The sequence below is a fragment of the Zalophus californianus genome, chromosome 16, assembly GCF_009762305.2.
Source record: "Zalophus californianus isolate mZalCal1 chromosome 16, mZalCal1.pri.v2, whole genome shotgun sequence".
NCBI classification, from domain to species: domain Eukaryota; kingdom Metazoa; phylum Chordata; class Mammalia; order Carnivora; family Otariidae; genus Zalophus; species Zalophus californianus.
Genome location: NC_045610.1, coordinates 6,241,448 through 6,263,068, shown reverse-complemented (window position 1 = coordinate 6,263,068; position 21,621 = coordinate 6,241,448). Strand labels below are relative to the sequence as shown.

The following is a 21,621-nucleotide window of genomic DNA, read 5'->3' as shown; positions in this document are numbered from 1 at the left end:
GGGAGTGGGGAGAGTAAAAAAGGAGACATGAGAAGGCTGGGTGAAGGGGTCGTGAAAACAACCAAAAGTGAGTATCAAAGTGGGGATATATGGGCTTCCTCGTTCCCCACTTCCATGTGGGTGGCACTGCCAATCTACTGTTTCTGTAACAACGGAAAAGGCACAGAACCATCTAGACGGTATGGAAGCACTTTTCATCTAGCTACAGAGCCTTTCACGGGCACTGCACACACAATTTTAAACTTAATAAAATGAATACATTTCTCTTGTTTTGTGTCCACAATTGGGCTAAGTTAGAAAAAAGGACAACAATGTGAATGCAGCTTTAAATTTTAAAAATGTCAGCATTTTTCTTAGATTTTATCACTATATAAGTAAAAATTATATTAAACATTGAACAGAAATATTTTTAAACTAAAAATTGTTGAAGTGTATTAAAATTAAAAACAGCATAAAACAGAAGTTGTAACTTCATTACATATAGATGTATATCACACAGGTAGGTTCATTATGGGCAGGAAATCGCATAATATTTTTAAAGGTAAGAGAAGGATGATAATGAACCAATTAAAAAAAATTTATCCTAGGGCTTAGCTGCCCTACTCTCTATCACGAGTGAACCATTCCAGAGATAAATTTTTACTAGCTACATTTCAAAAGAAGTCACATTGTTCAACCAATGGAAATTATAAACATTTTGATTCCATCAGAAAATTTTAAAACAGCAGAAATGTTTTCTCTAGGTAAAACATTGTTTCCTTTGAACTAACTAACTTAAGAATGAGCTATATTGGGGTCGCCTGGGTGGCTCAGATGGTTAAGCGTCTGCCTTAGTCTCAGGTCATGATCCCAGGGTCCTGGGATCAAGTCCCACATCGGGCTCCCTGAGTCTGCTTCTCCCTCTGCCTCTCTCTCTCTCTCTCTCTCTCTCTGTCTCTCATGAATAAATAAATAAAATCTTTAAAAAAAATGAATGATCTATATTGGGGGATCTAAAATGTACAGCACAGTGACTACTGTTAACAACACTATGATATACTTGAAAATTGCTAAAAGAGTAAATCTTTTTTTAAGATTTTATTTGTTTATTTGAGAAAGAGTGTGAGAGGGAGTAGACTCCCTGCTGAGCAGGGAGCCGGCCCTACGGCTCCATCCCTGGTATGGCCAGCTCTAAGTTGACAGCATCTATTTTTGTACTAAACTGTAAGTTTTCAGTTGCTTACATACATTAACTTTTTTCCAAGATCAGTGTACTGGGTACCTTTGCTCTGCTGTTGTGTTCTGAGTGAGAACAGCACAGTGTGGGGGGCGGGGGGTACAGCGAGCTGGCCCTTAGGGCTGTTTTCCAGCTTTTGGGATTCAACACAGTTTGATACATTCATTCACGAAACGCCTTTTGGACACCTTGATGCATAAAGAGAGGGAAATGATTGGTCCAGAAACAAGTTAGGTCCTTGCCGTTAGGGGACTCGCAGTGTAGTGGACTTGAGTTGATCCTGGGTTGGTTTGGAGTGTTCAGCTGCTGATGCTATAGATTGACTAGCAGCTGAACCCAGGGTGGGGTGGTGTAGGAAGACAGGTGTACTGGGCACCTTTGCTCTGCTGTTGTGTTCTGAGCGAGAACAGCACGGTGGGGGGGGAGGGGGGGAGGGGAGGTTGCAGTGGGTCTCATGACCCTGGGATCATGACCTGAGCCAAGGCAGAAGGCATGCATTTAACCGACTGAGCCACCCAGGCGCCCCTAAAAGAATAAATCTTAGAATCATGGAACACTACAGCAAAAACTAATGATGTAATGTATGGTGATTAACATAACAATAAAAAATTTTAAGTAAAAAAAAGAGTAAATCTTAAATGGTCTCAGCACAAAAAGAAATACTAATTATGTGAGGTGAGGGAGGTGTTAACTAACCCTACTGTGATAATCATTTTGCAATATATAAGTGTATCAAACCATCACACTGTACACCTTAAAATTAACATAAATGTTATATGTCAATTATATCTCAATAAAGCTGGTGGGGGAAAGAATGATGTATATCAAAAAGTGGTCCCCATTCTTCCTCATTCTGTGAATAAATAAGCAGAAGATGAAACCAGTTACATTATATTTTGGGATTTTTTATGTTTAACTGGAGAGTAGCCTCCCTGAATGAGGACTTTTTGAAACTGCATTTCTACAAGTGATATTTAACTTTAAAATGAATTTGTTTTAGCTTAAAAATTTGCTTTCTTAATAGAAAACTTATTCTGTATTCTATAATGACTGGCATCCTAATATAGAACACTAGTCTATATTGGGATGGGGGAGGCAGGAGGAAGAAACAAATTTTGTTTCAAAGAAAAAAGTTAAAATGCTCTAAATGTATGGATCAAAAAAAATCAATTTTAAAAGCATGAAACCTCTGAGTAGTTACATACTTTTTGCACCACGATATTAAGTTTCCTCAACTTGTAGTCTAAATTATGATTAAGTCCAAATACCTATGTATATCTTTTTATAACTATATCACATAAATAAATCTTCCTACACCTGTGCACACCTTTCTAACTCTAGTCTGCTTTCTGCACCTGTCTACATCTCAATTTCTAATACAGCTGCATATCTATATACGTCTTTCTATACTTACAAACATTTGGATGCCTGTATCTTTCTATTTCAATTTCAAGTGAAAACAAGAACAATTTACAATCAAGAATATAACAACACAATTTTGTTTTTATTTGGAAAAAGAATGAGAAATGGAAGCTCTTTTAATGTCAAATTGCCATGGTTGGTTAGTTGAAACAATAGTGGACACATTCCCAATACCAAGATGGATATGAAAAAAAATAAGTAGCATAGTATCATAAAATTTGTAGCTTACTTTGTGCCTTTTCACAGAAGTTTATCTGAAAGCCTAAAGTAAAAGAGATAAGTTCCAGTTCATTGACTGTAAATCAAACAAACCAAAATTAGAACATGACATTGCATTTTTATGTTACATCTGAAAAAAACCAATTCAAGCACAGTTCAAATCACATAACCCCACCATCACAATAACTGTGACATACAGGCTTAGAAGTCCTTTACTTTATTAAGCGGAGCTGAAGACAAGTTTAAATTCTAAATTCTGCCATTACCTTAATTTTTCACATCTATCCGATAAATAGAATAGCTACCAGCTCCTGGATGTCAAGAGTAACTTTTAAAATAATCTTGTGAATTTTTTCAATCTACAAATTCATAACATATTACCAGTTATTTTTATTAACTGAAATTACTGACTTAGAACTATTCATGATTAATTGCTACCTTTGATTCAAAAGCTTCAAAAGTAGTTCATAAATTGTGAAGCAACATTTTCTAGTCAATTCGGTAACTTCGAGCGTAAGACAGTGAACTACTGAGGAGGAGCTGACATTCTTCTAAAGGAGGCCTGACAAGAAGACTGTGTCCCTAGGAATGATACAGCAGAATAGAACCTTACAAGTTACAGGAAGAAAACCTGTGAATTCTCCTCGGGAACTTGAACTCGTTTCTCAAATCCAGCTGGACCTGGTTATACCTTATGCCTACATTCATACGGATGTAATTTTTTTGTAAAATGCACTCAGTAAAATAGGCTGTTTATGACAAAACCTTCTCAAAATATGCTCTCAGCCCCTCGGTTTAAGCGGGTTTGGTTTTCTTAGTAGTCTATCTATGCCTGCGTTTATTAATGCTTTAGGGAACAACATGGGGAAATTCAGAATGAGGATCACTCAAGCTTGTATTTATGCAAACACAATCAAAACTTAGAGGAAAAGAGCCAGGACTAAAGGAAGGATGTGTTTAAGTTGTCTTTTCCATCCAATTACTAAAATGCTTAAGATCCTAAGATAAAGATCTCACTTATAATGTACAAAACCTGAAAAATCTTAAGGCAGCTACTTTGCGCAAAGGTAACCCACTGCTTACTACCTAATCACACAAATGACAAAGCAGGAGGGAGTGGCAATGGAGAGACCTCACGGGCAGAAGTCCTGGGGGCAAAACTGGACACAGCTACCCCTCAAGCTCAAGTTACTACCCCACCAGATGTACAGCAGGAAGAGACTTCAGAAAGAGAAAAAAAGTCGGAGATCCACAGGTCTTAGAAGCCTAAGCAACTAAATGCCAGCCAGCCTCCTACTGGGCAAAATGAGGCGACCACAGGTTCAGGAGAAGAAACTGGCTCTCTGGAAGCAGACAGACATACACAGAGATAGAGCAAAGTGGAGCTTCAGCCCCGGGGGTCGGGGGTCAGAAGCCGGTCTCCCACTACCCTCCCTCCCTCTACCCTGGGGAGAGAGAAGGGAAAATTCACCTGCAACAACTGGAGAGGAAGTGAAGGGAAGGTTGAAACAAGTTTAAGTTAACAGTCATTCTTTTCTTCTTAGCTCACTGGTTGCTATTAAGTAGCAAAAAATAAATGGTGGGAGGAGAGGCAAACAGAAGAGCAATATGAATAGGGAAAGGGAGCAAGATAAATAAACTTGAAAGGTATAGGAAAAAGAATGAGCTGGATCTGTCTGCACAATTATATAAAAATAAGTTACAGGATAATTTTAAGAAATAGAAAAAATGTGTAAAGGTAGATGTAACTGACAATGTTAGAATGTCAACAATTACTGCTCTAACACATGCGGATTCAACCCACTTTAAGCACAGAATCAATGCAGGTAGCTAAAAAGCGAGGAGGCTGAAATTCTCACAGCGTCACTACAAGACTTGCTCTTTTTATCTAAGTACGGACAAAGTGACCAGGTGAACGGATTCTGAGGCCTCTGCATCATTTCTCACTCAGAAAAAACATGCTAACAGACCCAGAGTTCACAGGCAATGAAGGCTAAACAAACTCAAACATAATGGCTCACCTTGGAATTCCATTTAGTCTTGTCCATTAGATCAGATAAAAGGCTATTAGCTAAATCTGTCTAGACCTCCCCTAGCTCCTTATACTCAAAGGGCAGGGAGGGGCTGAGGGGACCGCCAGCAATCCTATACAAGAACAGAAAGACAACGGGAAAGAAACAGTGAGGAAAACTTCCAGACCCTCAGCTATATACAAAGCCAGTCGTGGGTATTCCATAATTAGTCCATTAATATTCATTCACATACATGTTCCATTTTTGAGGTCTCCTGTATCTCAGAAATTCTGTCTAAATTCTGCCTTCCCATCCAAACACTTTAGGTATCAGTTGAATCTGTTGCTAGTAACCAGTTAATCTTGAATATTTCAGGTGCCTCCTTCTTTTTTATCCTGGTGTCTGTACGCTGGGTCTAAATTCTACAAGATCCTCTGCTTCGAATTTGAGTCTTTTTCCTTTTATCTGGCCCCAGGTGAGTTTACTTGCATTAAATCTTAGACCCCAAGATTAAGGATCCAGAAGTATACATTTGGCAGTGTGAGGAAGCCGATGAGAGAAACGGAGCTCTGTGAGGCTTTCTCCTCTCCTCCTTCTCCCTGGGCCACCTGCTTTCCCACATTCCTCCTCATTCTCACACTCTTACCTCAATCGTGACAGCCCTTCACTGGCCATGACTCAAAACCCACCATTACCGTATTGGCCAGATAATGCGAGCTTGTCTACGTTAGCATAGAAGGCTGTTTACGATGTGCGTTAAGTGTATAGAAAAACAAAGGGCAAACAGTCTTTGTGAAAGTAAAAAATGAAAGGAGAAATGTCAGCCCGGGGTCCTAGTTCCAAGTGTGAAAGTCAAGTCATTTCACTTGAGACCCAGTTTCCTTCTTTAACTATAAAATTAAAAATAGTATCAGGATGGGACACCTATGTGGTTCAGTCGGTTAAGTGTCAGACTCCTAATCCCAGCTCAGGTCTCGATCTCAGGGTCATGAGTTCAGGACTGGCGTTGGGCTCCATGAGTGTGGAGCCTACTTTAAAAAAAAAAAAAAAAAGGTAATCTTACCTTAGAATTTGGAGACAGTGTGTGTGCACCTACTTTGCCCATGTAATGGCCCCTATGGGGTTGTGCATTCCCCCCGGTCCCCTTCTCTGGGTTGATGGTATAAACCCAGAGAGAGTGTAGGGCAGGGGTGTAAGTGGTTTCCCACTTCCTCAGAGGTTCCTTCCAGCTTCCTGGACATCCCAGATTTGGGTACTGCTGACAATGGACTATAAACTACAGAATGAAGCCACACTAGTGTAAAAAAAATCGGAGCCGCCTTACTGGGCCATGTCCATAGAGCAAGCTACCAAGTCTTCCTTCTGACACAAGCATGAAGAGTCTAGTTGTTTGCTGCCTTCCAAATTCAACCTCAAAATTGTGGCCTGTGGCCTCAACTGCAAAGTTACTGAGCGTACATCATTACAGCTCTAACATCTAAGGATTTACATCTAAGGATTTATCTCGGCTTGTCTGAAATTTGTTATGTGCACTGTCCTTAGAGTGGTTTCCACAAGATCTGATTCCTGCTGCATTGTTTCCTTTTGCTTTCCTTGCTTCACCATTCTCAAACTTAAGGGGGAGCCACCTTAACTCAGTTAATCCCAGCTTGTTTGCATCATCCAGAACCATTCATGATTTGACATACTGATCAAATCCTTTCTATAGTTGTTTTTAATTTGGGATCATGTCAGTCCTCATAAGTCATTTCTTTTTCCTGCCTCTGGCCAATGACTACCTCATTTACTCTTTGGCCATGTAACTAAATGCTATATTATCATCTCCAGCCTGTTCAGTGAATCCTGAGTGCACCCAGGGAGGGCAACTGATTAACTATGTGACTGTGGGCCGGTATCTAACCTCCATGAGCCTCGATATTCTCATCTGTAAAATAAACAGCAATACCTAAAAGTGCTTTGTGACGATTAAGCAATATATCTAAGATGTCCAACACAGAGCCTGGAATAATGCAGGTAATTATCATAGTGATCATTCCTGGTCTCTCCCTCGGGTGAGCAATGATTGTGGCACCTTCCCCATCAGACCAGCTCCACCCACGCAAAACCAGCCCCTCTCCTTTCATTCCCTGGCACCCTGAGAGAGGTAAAAGGGAGGGACTCCAGACAGCATGGGGATCCCCACCCCAGGCTTTACATTCTGCTGCAGTCCTTCCCAGACACAGCCTGGCGTTCTGGTGTCCAAGAAGGCGGATACTTTCCCTGGCAGGAACCTAAACCAGATTTCAGAGATACCAGCACACAGCGGGGAGCCAATTAATGTCACTTCTTTTTTAGGATAAAGTCAGACAATGAATGCATATCAGATATATCTGGTAACACTTCTCTTGTTTCTCCCTTTTATAAATTTTATTTGAGTGATCTTTGGTAAGCTGAAACATAATATGCCTTGAAAAAGCTGCTTGGTGCCTACTTTGATCACCTTTCCATGTAGTGGGGAACGGTGTGCTTGTCAGGAATCAAGCTGTGTATGATATGAATGTTATCTGCTTTCAAGAGGCCCATCTTGAGTTAACTACTAACCAATGGTCCCTTTCACTGTGTGGCCACAAGGTAGGCCAATCTTTTAACTCCTGGCCCTTGAAGCCTTTCTGTAAGTACACATTAATTCTCTACCTTGCCAAGAGTGTGAAGAGACAACACATGAAGACTTTCTGGACTCCCGGGGTGGGGGACAAGGGTAGAAGCGAACCCATGCCCACTGGCAGGACGGTCACTTGCCCCAGATGACAAATGTAGTCAGGATGGCAACATAAATTATTAACTCTTATGCTAAATGGGTTCCTTTTACATATTATGTATAGTGTTGAAAGAGTTCTATTACCTTGTGAATCTATACTGGCCTCCTGCGCCGTTGCCTAATTAAAATCTTCTACTTACTTGTAGATTTCCAATCAAAATGCCTCCTAATTCAAAATGCCACTGTCACCTCGACAGCAAGTTTAGAACTCTATAACATAAAGGAACATCAGGAAGCAACAAGGCTCCAAAATCAACCCAAACATGGCTGGCTGCTTAGAGCTTCCACCCCCGACTGAAACCTAAAATAATTTCCCCTTTCTATTCCTGAATCTGCATCACTTCTGGCAAAAATTCTTCTCCCGGACCTGAATGGCTGAAATGGCTTCGAGCTCAAAAAACCTGTGTGAACCTGTGTCATTGAGCAATAAGAAGAAGAAAGGCTACCAGTCACATGGGTGGGTCAAAACCCACCTCCACCAGAGCATATAACCTTATTGAAAGTTAGTTCCCTAATCTATGAAAGGGCACTATGCCCACCTACCCTAAAGGGTGCTTATGGGCATCAAATTAGGCAAAGACAGTGAAAAACAGCTGTGTTGACTATTAGTTTCCCTTCTTAACTTTAAATCTGAATTAGGGTTTCCCAGGTTGTGTAACTTGGGCTGAAATTCTATGTCCAAGAGATGGAGACTTCAGAGATTTATCTGCGTTATGTATGATGGAGCTGATTATGATCTCCTGACCCCTAGGAAGCAGGGAAAACTCTATGAGCCCAAATCAATCCAGCTTCTCACATTAGGTAAAAGAAACGGAAGGAAAATAGGGAAATTTATCAGAAAAGAAAACAGGACTCAAAATACAGGATTAACTAACATCCCATCTTAAAATGAGTTTAGTACACATTCACTTGAAGGTACATGAGAGGAAAAGGTGAGAAAATAAGTATCTTGAAAGCATTGTTTTGTACTTTTTCTCTTTTAATACTAGGGTTGCTCTCATTTTTAAGAGAACACAGAGAAATACAATGTGCTTTGAGGGAGGACCAATTTGCTGAGCTGGACTTTGTATCAGGTTATGTCACATAAATGCTAAAGGAATAGTACTCACATGCTGGGAAGGAAAGGCAAGCAATTCTAGGGTTTGGAACTATATCCACTGTCTGCACAATTCAGTTCTTTAAAATCCAGATAAAGGCATCTTCCTATGGTTCTTGGAAACCACAGACTAAATGGTAAAACTGTCTAATACAATCACAAATAGAATGTTTCACACATATTTTATATATTTAAATATTATTGAGAGGAAAAAAGTATGCTGATTTTAAATCTTTTTTCTTAACAGACATGCAACATTACACCTGAAAGTGTTGTGTTTCTTTTAATTTTTTTTACTACTGAGGTATAATTGACATACACCATTACATTAGTTTCAGGTGTACAACTTAATGATTCGATATTTGTACATATCACAAAATGATCACCATAATAAGTCTGGTTAACATCCATCACCATACACAAAGAACTTGTACTCTTGTGATGAGAACTTTAAGATTTACTCTTAGCAACTTTCAAATATGCAATATAGTATTATTAACGATAGGTGCCATGCTGTACAGTACTGTGTGTGTGTTTCTGGTTTTGTTTTTGTCTTTTTTTTTAAGATTTTATTTATTTATTTGAGAGAGAGAGAATGAGAAATAGAGAGCACGAGAGGGAAGAGGGTCAGAGGGAGAAGCAGACTCCCTGCTGAGCAAGGAGCCCGACGTGGGACTTGATCCCAGGACTCCAGGATCATGACCTGAGCTGAAGGCAGTCGCTTAACCAACTGAGCCACCCAGGTGCCCTGTTTTTGTCTTTAAGTAGGCTACACTTCATCGTGGCCCCCAACATGGGGCTTGAACTCATCACCCTGAGATCAAGACCTGAGCTGAAATCAAGAGTTGGATGCCTAACCGACTGAGCCACCCAGTCGCCCCGTGTGAGTGTGTTTTTTAAGGAGAACCAAGCAATCATCTTTTTACTTAAATTGATATTTATATATTGTTCAGGTGAAGGTGAGTAAGCAAGGACTAGACTAGTCCATAAGTGTTGTTAGAATCTACATCTGAGACCCAAGAAGAAAAAAGGAAAAACTGCCTGCCTAGAACAGTTCATTAAGAGAATCAGAGGTACCTACAATGTATACTTTATAACTATTTCCTGTAACAAGTACTTTCCAAATGCCTCCAGGTTTTTCAGAATCAATTGTAGATTCTAACTATTCTAACCACATTTAAAATACTGTCTTAGGGGCGCCTGGGTGGCTCAGCTGGTTGAGCGACTGCCTTCGGCTCAGGTCATGATCCTGGAGTCCCTGGATCAAGTCCTGCATCGGGCTCCCTGCTCCGCGGGGAGTCAGCTTCTCCCTCTGACCCTCCCCCCTCTCATGTGCTCGCTCTCTCTCTCTCTAATATTTAAAAAATAAATAAATAAATAAAAATAAAAAATTGTTTTAAAAACTGACACTTCTCAGCTGAGTTTATATAAGTTTTATTTTTTCCCTACTTTAAGTCTTCTAAAATAAACTTCTTGTATTTATGAGATCTTTATACATTTTAAGCGATTGGTAACTCAAGCAGGTACATAGCCATGTCTATTAACAATCCTTACATCCGGGGTGCCTGGGTGGCTCGCTCAGTCGTTAAGCATCTGCCTTCAGCTCGGGTCATGATCCCAGCCAGGGTCCTGGGATCGAGCCCCACATTGGGCTGACTCCCTGTTCCGTGGGAAGCCTGCTTCTCCCTCTCCCACTCCCTTTGCTTGTGTTCCCTCTTCAGCTGTGTCTCTCTGTCAAATAAATAAATAAATAAAATCTTAAGAAAAAAAATCCTTACATACTTAGAGTTTATAATTTTCCAAGCACTTCCGTGTGCTTTAATCTAATAATGTGACCCTCACAACAGCCCTGTCAGGTAGGTTGTATCCCTATTTTAATTGATGAGAAACTCAGAGTTCAGAGAAGGTGAGTAATAGCCCCAAGTCACAGAGCTTGTACATGACTGAGCAGTTACCTGGATCCAGGTAGAATAAAAACTCATCAGGAATATTCTTAAAGGAAAGGCTCAATAATGAAAAGTGGAAATCAACAGATTAGTGAGAAGGGTAGGACCCAGTAATAATGAAGCTGAAGAAACTGTAGTGGATCGTGAGGGGTTAGGGACATGTTCTACTAATAATGAAAGAGACCATTAATGGCACCCTTACAAATAACAGCATTGTTGCTATTAACAATGGTGATGGCTGGCATGTATCACATCCTTACTATATGTCAGGCCCATGCTCTACGTGCATTCTCAAAGAAGCTGTGACGTAAGCATTATTCCTACATTCCAAATGAGAAACTGAGGCTTGGAGAAGTTAAGTATCTTGCCCTAGCTCACAAAAATCTTAAATCCGGATGAGGGGATTCAAATCCGGTATTCTAGAGCTCTGGCTCTGAAACATGATATTAAGAAAACAATGCTTCCCAACTTGGGCCATTCCTGGGCCACAAACCTCAAGACATGAAAAAAGTGTACAGGGTTATCCAGTGCCCAGGACAGGGCTTATCACACAGAAGGACCTCTAATGTCTGTTAGATGAAATGTATTCCCTATGTCCTACAACTAGCTGTTTGGGGCGGGGCAGGGGGGGTTATTAACACCTCTCAGAAAGGCAGTGTTTTTGGGTGACAAGTAGTAAACTGGAGGAAGGGGGTACTATATACCAAACGTTCTAAGGCTCTGAAGTCTGATTTAAAACTGAAGATCTCTAGGGTAGATGAAGCATGAAAGGTTAGGCTCTAACCATACAAAACAACCAAAAAAGATCCTAAATTGCTGTTAAGCTCATGGTCTATAACCTGGACTGTGCTAGACAACATCCTAAGACTTTCAAATGTTTCTCTTCATTCTGAGGAAGCGAAACAGGTTCAAGAACAAGACATAACTAGCAGGTTCCTGAATCAGTCAAGGCTAGACATAGTAGTGGTAAAAGAAAATTCATCAATAATTCAAAGAGAAGTCTTACGTCCTCCTTCTTCCTTTGAAAATAGGTTCGGCTTGTTAGAAAGTTTAGTTTACTAGGCACCGAAACTCAAGGGGTGGCGGAAAAGAATGGAGAATGTCAGAATAGTGCCCAGCCACAAGGCCTTTGCGTTCCTGGAACACTCCAAGCTCTTTCCCACTTTAGAGCCTTCATACACACTGTTTTCTTCTGCCTTTAGCATTAGCGTCATCAGACAGGTCTTCTTAAACCATCTCATCAAAGCAGTCTACCCTTCCCCATTACCTTCCATCACAAACCCAGCTTGTTACCTTTGTAACACTTTTCTCCATTATCTACCTGCAGATTGTCTTCCCTCCCCCATCCCACCTGGAGGGTAAGCTCCACCAGGGATGCGACTGCCCCGTTCACTCTTTTCTGTATACCTGGCACTACACCCTATGACCAGCACTGGGCAGATGCTCAATAAATTTTTTTGAACAACAAAAATGAATACATTTATATACATCTTTTTCAAACTATCAGCCTTCCTACCCTCCCCCATGAGCTCCCTGCCAAAAAAACTTGCATTATTTTTATAAGCTTTGTAAGTCACCCATTTTGCATAAGCAATACAATCCTAAGTTGTCATTTTGCTATTTCATTTCCCCACCAGCAACAACTAGACTGGAAAGCTGTAAGATCAGGATATCCATATTTTACTTCGTCTGTATAGTATGTTGTGCAACACAGTAGCATCCAATAACTAATTCAATTTGAATTAATTATGAGAGCCTGCACAGAAAGTGTCCTCTGAGCTCTGACATCATCCTGTCTATATATCACCATTCTTTTACGCGTATTAAAATTATCTCATAGGGAGGGCAACCGAGATATAAAAATGAATAAAATCCTGTCTCTGCTTCCTGAATCACAGACACTCTCATAAACACGAAATAGACAGTTGAACCTAACACGGTTCAGACGCGCCTAGACACACGGTTAAGATAGACCAAAGCGCCTTTTAGGAAGATTTTCATCAAAGAGTAACCATGGCGACACTGACCACCAAGGGTACCCCGACGGATTCCTCTAATAATGTAACATAAGCAGTTAGCTGAAGTCGCCAAGAGATTTCTGAGATTCCCTGTTTTAAAAATAACATTACTACTCGAAATTCCACAGGAAACTTAAGGAAATGGCCCCCGATGGGCTGGGGCCTGGTATTTTCACAACACCCCCCCTTGTCAGGAGCTATACGGATCTAAACGCGCATTCCCAGTGGGGAAAGCCATTAATTAGGAAGCTGCCTCGGATGTCCAGACACGACACAGTACCACTTTGGCCCCTGCCTTTCTATTTCCTGCACCTCTCCATGTAAACCGAATCCGCTCTTCTCGCTTCTGTACTGGTATTTTGTGCCTGCCATGCCAACACGGGCACCCCCGGCCCCGGACAAACCGCCTCTCCCGGGCCCGCGGCTGTCTACACCGCCACCTTACAGGTGGCACAGGCCTGAGCACCCCCTCCCCCACCCCCCTCGCCCTCCCGGCGCACAGAACCCCCGCGAAAGTTTGGAGGCGCGGGGTCCCGCAGGAGCGCCGGGAGGGGAGGTCAGCTCGGCGGGCGGGCCGGCTCCAGCTGCGCCCCGCGGGGAGCCAAGATGGCCCTGAGCGGGGCCCCACTGCGGCGGCGGCGGCGGAGCGCCGGGGGGCGCCGGGCTGGGGCTGGGACGCCACCGCCGCCCCGCCGCCGCCGCCTACCTGCGCGGCCGGGCCCCGGGACCAGGCGGGCGCGGGCCCGGAAACGCGGCGCCAGGTGAGCGGCGGCGGCGGGGGCGGCTGCGGGGGCGGTCCCGGGCCAGGTGGGCCCCGCGCGCAGGGCCGGCGGCGCCGAGCCGCCGGGCGCGGGCGGAGGCGGAGGCCGCGGCCCCGGGCCTGCACGCGGGGCCCGGGCCGGGGCCGGGGCAGGGCCGGGCGCGCGGCGGGAAGCGCGAGGGAGGGCGGGGAGCCGGCGCGGGCGGCTCCGGTGGCTTCCTCCGCCGGGTCCGGGGGTGTCCGCGGCCGCGGGGACAGGCCGCGACAACGCCGACGGCCGCGCCGGGGGGACCGGGGTCGCGGCGCTGGCGCGTTCCTTACCCTGCATGCTGCTGACGGCCGGGTGGCCCGGCGCCGGGGGCCCCACGGGGCCCGGGGTGCCGCTGCCGCTGCCGCCCCCGGAGCCGCCGCCGCCGCCGCTCGGGCTCGGAGCCGCCATTGTTGGGAGTGAGGAGCCGAGCGGCGCCGCGGCGGCTGCAATGCAGCAAGCTCGGCCTCTCGCACGGCCGAGGGGCGCGGCCAGAGCCCGCCTTGAGCCCGCCCCCGCCCCGCCCCGGACACGCCCCCTGGCACGCCCCCGCCCGCGCCTGACGCGGAGCCCGGCCAGCTGCAGAGCTGCAGAACCGCCCAGGGCGCCGGTGCTCGACTAGGAGGGAAGGCGGGCGGGAGTGCTGCCCCGGGGCTGCGGGCCGGCCCGCGGGGCCTAATGCGGTGTGCACCATTAGGAATGTGTGTGCACCGGGGAGGTTGGGGGACACAGAGCTTTCCTCGTTCCCACAGAGGCCTGTGACCCCAAAAGTTTAAGAACCCCGTCGTTGGGCGGGGGACACCTGGCTGGCTCAGTTGGTGGCGCATGGGACTCTTGATCTCGGGGTCGTGAGTTCCAGCCCCATGCTGGGCATGGAGCCTACAAAAAAAAAAAAAGAACCTCCTTGTTGGAAACCTCAGAACCCTAAATCAGAGCGATCAAGGTAAAAAGGATCCCAGGGGTCATGCTTTCTGTCTAGTATCGGGCGCGGCTCGTCCAGAGGGGAGTTGGCTCTAGCTGTGGTTCCATCTGAAGCTCCTGTTAAGTTCTGCCTAACACCCCAACCCTCTACACTGGCCTGGGGGCTGCCAGGGAGTGCCACTCCAAGTACGGTCTCATCCTGAAACTATGAATCAGAAAATACATTTTCATAATATCCCCACGTAATTTGTATAGACATTAAGTTTGAAAAACAGTGTTTTAAGCACCCGACATTCCCTGGCCTCCCCAAATATACTATTTATGTCACCATCTTCCTTTCAACACACTCTGGGTTCCCTCGCCCACCTCCTCTGCAACTTTTTTTTTAATAATTTTTTATTGTTATGTTAATCACCATACATTACATCATTAGTTTTTGATGTAGTGTTCCATGATTCATTGTTTGTGCATAACACCCAGTGCTCCACGCAGACCGTGCCCTCTTTAATACCCATCACCAGGCTAACCCATCCCCCCACCCCCTCCCTGCAACTTGTAAGACCAAACATGGTCGTTATCATGAACTACATAAAATGACCACCTCCCACCAAGAATCAAGTTTCTTCCATTGCTTTGCACAGAGACTTTGATTTTAGGAAGGCAGCAGCTAAAAGCAGCAAAACAGTCCTCTGTGAAGCTAAGAGTTTCTGGGCCAGTGGAAAGGTGATTGGGAAGGTGGAGACCTGGGTCTCTGGGTAGAGGTATCTCTTCCTATAATAGAATGAGCAAGGATACAACATGGCAAGTAATCTAGACCATGGAGCTGGACGATCCCTGCCCTTTGGAAGCATTGCACAATGTACACAAGGACCTCCTTCTCGAACCTCCTTCGGCACTGACCTTATCTGTGCTGGAACTTTTTCATAGCATGTTGGAAATGTGTCCTCGGTCAAAAGAGCCCTGCCTTCTTGCTGTAAACCCAACTTCAGCCTCATCATGATTGCTCAGATGCTAACAGTGGCTGGAGATAGGGCTTAGGAAAAGTAAATTGGGGAGGTAATAAAGGCATATTGAAGATGGGTAGATGTACTTAAGTGGAGAAGCTTTCATTTTCCACTCTGCCTCCCAACTCCCTTCAGAGGGTTTGGCTGACCCAGCCATATCTCCAAGTCTAAGTAATTATAAACACTGCCGAATCCCCATCTAAGAATCAGTAGCCCATCTTGCACTTGTCGGTCCTGAGGAATCCTAAATGTGGGGTCCTTTGAGGGGAAATCTTATAAGAACTGGGAAGAAAAGTTTCCCATCCAGGCTGTCCGGTCCAGAGTACAGGCTAAATATCCTGTCTACGTATTCTGCATGGTGCTGATGAGAAGAGAACAAATGACAAAGAAAAGGAGGATCTTTGGCTCCCTACCATTCTCTCCTTTGAAGGTGCAGATTGGAAGATGGCCTTCTTTTCTTTGGGGTTTATATTTTAGTGCCTGGAGGGGTTAGTATCCAAAATCAAATGAAGTTCTTCTTTCAAAATATGAACATAACTTACCAACAATTAGAAAAGATTGGTGCAGAAAAAGAAGGCACTGCCCTTCCCAAACAATTGTTTTGTATTTCCATTGGCTTGGCCACTTTGGCAGATTAAGAAAAGGCATCCACAGCCCTATAGTTTTGCTGACAAATGAACCAAATATAGTATCTTGTCGTCATCCAGCTCCAGATGCAGCATGACCAGATAACGAAATAGTTCTATTCAAGCAATTTTCTGACACTTTATTCCAGTATCTGCCAGTAGGGTTCCCAACCAGTTCCTGTTGTCTAAATGTCACTGTTGCATGTGTATGTCATCTCATTTCTCATTTCCAGCTCTTTGGAGATTGGAGTGGTGCCAAAAATTAGCTTGGAGGACTTTTGGTCTCCCCATCCCCGTAAATACTATGAGAATCCCACCCCTATTCTTTGACGTGGATAATTGATTTATTCACAGTCTTATGTAAAGTGCTACAAGCCCTCCTTTCCAATTATACATATTTCTTTAATAAAACTTGTTGTTTCTTTGATAGAAATCCTAGAGGCAATACTAGAGATTAGGCAACTATTAGGAATGTATATTTTTAAGATTTTATTTATTCATTTGACAGAGAGAGAGAGAGAGCACAAGCAGGGAGAGAGGCAGAGGGAGAGGGAAAAGCAGATTCCCCACTGAACAGAGAGCCCAATGCGGGGCTCGATTCCAGGACCTGGAGATCAAGACCTGAGCCAAAGGCAGATGCTTAACCATCTGAGCCACCCAGGCGCCCCAGGAATATTTTTTAAAAACCTGCAGTTTTCCAGTATTATTTTAGATTGTACATGAAAAGTTACATTTCTTTGTCTTTAAAGAGGATGGGAGTAACAGATTAAGACCATTGCTATGAGCAATGTATGTCAATATCAGAGTGCCCTGTCCCAAAAGAGGGTGCAGAAAAAAGTAATGTGCATATCTCCAACTGAGAGCACCTTTGTTTAGAAATCTAGCTTGCTGGTTCTTTTTGATACCTATGTCTCAATGGTTAGATTATAAAGACGTTTCACTTCACATTTCAAATAAGGTAAAAGTAAGTATATCTAGATTTCCCTTTAGGACCCCAATTTCAGCCTCTGAGAAAGTAAGGGTCAAACACCACTATTTGGCTGAAACAATCACTAGATATCCCCTATAAGGGCTCAGCAGTTGGCTTTGAGCAAAACCCATCTCCTGTCCACCTCCAATCGCTGAGGACTTAAGACCATGTCATCCAATGACTGATTTTGCCTCTCCAGGCAGAGGGTTGCAAGCTGTGTGGGTTTCTAGATATTGATTAAACATTGTATTTAATTGGAAATAAACAGCATGGAGAAGCTTTTAACTCTCATTAAAAGAACCAAGTTCTGCCAGTTCAGCTAGAAGATGTTAACTAATTATGCCTATTAATAATCATGCATGCATATAAAGATTTATGGGTAAATGTTCGTCACAACATTATTTGTAAGATTAAAAAAATGGAAATACCTCACTGTAAGTCACTACAACTAAGTGAAAGGTAATATTGATAGTATTAGCCATCATTTGACCAGATACAAATATATACTAGAAAAATGTGATTCTCATGTACCGGTACTATACCCACAGCTTGTCCTCATATTCTGCTTTCTGTTCATCTATCCTCACTATTAGCACACACACATATAAAATGAAACTAAAACAAAAAACTGGGCATCTTTTGGGGAAGGAGGGAGTGAAGCATGATTGACTGGGAAGGGGCAGGAGGGAACTTTCTCATGTAATGGTCATGTTCTATACCTTGACAGGGATTGGGTTACACAAGTGTATATGCTTATCGAAATGCTGCAAATAAATGATCTAGATTTGTGCATTTCAAGGTATGTAAATACACATTGAAAGAAAAAACTAGAAATAACTATCAAGTGGTATGAATGCTAAAGTCTTCAAGAGGACATATATCTGCAATTTACTTTGAAATGTGTCAAAAACAAGATGGCTGAATGAAAGGAGAGCGGGATGGATAAATGGATATATATGTGCTAAAACAAGTGTAATACAATGTTAATGGTAAATGTGATACAACGTTAATGGTAAATGTAATACAATGTTAATGATAAAATCCAGGGGGTAGACTGATGTGAACAATGATCTTTTCCATTGCATGAAATTTTTCATAATAAAATATTAGGGGAAAATGAAAAACAATAAAACAAAAAAAGTGCACAGAAATTAAACATATTGCTAAATTACATTGCCCCCTTGAGCAAAATCACAAGCCAAGTGATGTAACTTCTAACGACTAAGTATAAATTTGTCTAACTAATTTATCGAATGGGGTAGGTTTCCTATAAAAATCAGAAATTATTGAAACTTATTATCTAAAAGAGAGGAATCGGGCACCTGGGTGGCACACTCAGTTAAGTGTCTGACTCTTGATTTGGCTCAGGTCATGATCTCAGGGTCGTGGGATCAAGCCCCATGCCTGGCTCCGCACCGCTTCTCCCTCTTCCTCTGCTCCTCCCCTTGCTCATGCTCTCTCTCTCTCATACAATAAAATCTTTTTAAAATAATAATAATAGGGGCGCCTGGGTGGCTCAGTCGGTTGGGCGTCTGCCTTCAGCTCAGGTCGTGATCCCCAGGTCCTGGGATTGAGCCCCACATCCAGCTCCCTGCTCAGTGGAGAGCCTGCCTCTCCCTCTCTCTCTGCCTGCCACTCTGCCTACTTGTGCTTTCTCTCGCTGTGTCAAATAAATAAATAAAATCTTTTTTAAAAAAAATAATAATAAAAGAAAGGACTCACCTAGGGTACAGCCATACAGGGTCCTCATGAACAAGGACATATATTGCTGTGGACTTACAGGAAATCCCACAGGCATCTCTAGCTAAATCAAGATCTTAGGACTTAATAATTACTTAGGGGAGGACATTGTGGTTTTTGTTTTTGAGATTAAGTAACAATATCTGGTCTGAATTTTAAAACATTGTTTTGTTTCATTGTGATTTTTTGTAACAGCTTTAAGCTATAATTCACATACCATAGGACCTGGTTGAGAAGTACTGATCTAGGCTTTCCTTAATGTGGATTTGAAGTACGTTTCCTTAATTTATTATATTTAGTAAGGGAAATTTTATCGATACCCTTCTTTAATTCAGGAGGATGAAAATGAACATTTGTCATTATTGTAAAAACCTAAATAAAGTTACTTTTTGCTTTTGATATGACCCACAATAATGTTTTCATATGGGTTGGTCACTTCATAGAAAAAGAAAAAGATTTCCTACTCATCATCTGAATGAAACTGGACAAGCCCATTATAAAGTTCATATGGAAAAATAAACTGAAATAGTCCCCCCAAAAAGTCTGAAAAAGAAGAAAAATAAGGGGATTTAGCTCTGCAAAGATATTAAAATATTTTAAATCTACAATGATTAAAACTTTATGGAACTGGCACGTGAATAGACAGACAGATGGAACTAATTAGGAACACAAGAAATAAACTCAAATACTTATAAGACTATAGTATAATTAAAAGTAGGATCTCATTCGAAGGTAGAAATCTGGAAAGAAGTAAATTTCAATCCATACCTCGAACTTTAATGCAGAATAAGTTCCAAATGAATAAAATATATTAGTGTAAAAGGGAAAAAAAGAAACCATTAACGCATAAGATGAACCCATCCTTCCTAAGCATGACACAGTCAATTAAAGAGAAAAATCTTCAGGATGCCTGGATGGCTCAGTTGGTTAAGCGTTGCCTTCCACTCAGGTCATAATTCCAGGACCGGGTCCTGCGTGGGGCTCCTTGCTCAGCAGGGAGCCTGCTTCTCCCTCTGCCAGCATCTCCCCCTAATTTTGTGCTCTCTCTCTCTAACAAGTAAATAGATAAAATCTTTATTAAAAAAAAAAGAGGAAAAAATCTTTAAGTCTTCTTGGCAAAAACCACAATAAGCACAGTCAAAATACGCAACTAACTGGGAAAGTTGTGTTTCAACTTATAACACAGATAAAGGGTTAATTTCACTAATAGAGTTCCTATAAATCAACAAGAAAAAGACCTATAACCTAATAGAAAAATAGGCCAAGGCTATCAAGTAGACAGATCTCCAAAAAGGAATGTAAATGTCTGTTAAAAATGCAAAGATATTTAACCTCATTCAAAGCAAACAAAAGCAAATTAAAAACCACACCGAGATATCACTCTTTCAATTATCTAACAAGCAAAGTTTAATAACACAATATGTTGATGAGAGTGTGGAAAACTGGCATTCTATACGCTGTTGGTGGGAATACACATTTGCACAACTCATTGGAGGACAATGCAGCAATTTCTATCAAAATTACAAATGCATTTCCCTTTATCTCATAGATTATACTTCTAGAAGCTTATTCCTGCAGATACTCTCATGTTCGCAAAACCTCATATAAGGTTATTGAGTATAGCATTTTTACAGCAAAATATTAGAATCACACTAAATGTCCTTTAGTAGGTGAACAGTTAAATAAATGCAGAGGGAATACTTTGCAGGTGTAAAAATAAGAAAGCTCTTTATGGAGTGTTATGGAATGATTAACTATATATAATGTTAAGTGAAAAAAGCTAAATGAGGAACACCATGGTTAGTATATTACTATTTGTGTGAAAAGAGGGAATGTGTATATTTAATATATGCATACTTGCTTAAAATATATATGGAAGGATACCCAAAAGACAAAAATATTGATTGTGCCAAGGGAGAGAAACTGGATTGGGAGAAAATCTTGTCATTATATACTCTTTGGTAGCTTATAATTTGTGAATATTGCAAAGGTAATACCAAGAGAAAATTAGTTAATTAATATGTAGCTAAACCAGGAATGATGGCTGTCCTTTCTTTCGCTGTTGTAATGAGCATTCTTATAAAACAGTTACAGAATATTTATCACTACATATTTATATTCTTTTAAACAGTTACATTTTAAAATGACTCAAAAACACAAATTATTTTTGAGCTGTTTTATAAAAAGGTATGTCTTTTCCTTATACATATGTACTATTTCACTTACAGAAAATGTTTCTGTTTTTCTTTTTAGTAAATCAGAAATGTACTGTTTTGGGGCACATGCGTGGCTCAGTCGTTAAGTGTCTGCCTTTGGCTCAGGTCATGGTCCCAGGGTCCTGGGATCGAGCCCCGCATTGGGCTCCCTGCTCCAAGGGAAGCCTGCTTCTCCCTCTCCCACTCCCCCTGCTTGTGTTCCCTCTCTCGCTGTGTCTCTCTCTGTCAAATAAATTACATAAAATCTTTATAAAAAAAAAGAAATGTACTGTTTTTATTCTCTGTTCCAATTCTACTTGAATACCAAATAATTATAAGATATATAGATGGTAAATCCTGCAAGAATTCATTCAGTGGATATTTATTACTAGATTAATATAGCAAAATTCATTAATAGTACTTTTTCACTTAGAAGTCTTCACTGGGTCTCTTAATTTTCAAACTTGGGTGTGTGGATGGTTCTAGGAGTGGCCCTGTAGGGACACACAGACTCACAAAGAAGGTTGTCTACACCAGTCCATATCTCTTTAAATATACCCTCGAATAATGTGAGTTGGAGGTGCTGACCCACCCACACCCTCGGTGGAAAATCCACGTACAACTTTTGGCTCCCTAAAATCCTAACTACTA

The 21,621-nt window shown here is 42.2% G+C and overlaps 1 protein-coding gene across 3 annotated transcripts in view; it reads right to left on the bottom strand.

The window, feature by feature from the left end:
- The window catches only part of MAP2K4 (mitogen-activated protein kinase kinase 4), a 135,381-nt gene extending 121,415 nt beyond the window's left edge, over positions 1-13,966 (bottom strand). Inside the window, exons 1-2 of one of the 3 annotated variants that reach the window (XM_027626621.2) lie at positions 13,808-13,966; positions 2,868-2,900 (exon numbers count right to left, since the gene is read on the bottom strand). In XM_027626621.2, the coding sequence (XP_027482422.1) occupies positions 2,868-2,900; positions 13,808-13,925 (151 nt within the window). In that variant the 5' untranslated portion in view covers positions 13,926-13,966. The remainder of the gene's footprint in view (positions 1-2,867; positions 2,901-13,807) is intronic. The other 2 variants (XM_027626619.2, XM_027626620.2) reach the window with 2 other exon arrangements.
- Positions 13,967-21,621: the final 7,655 nt, after the last annotated feature.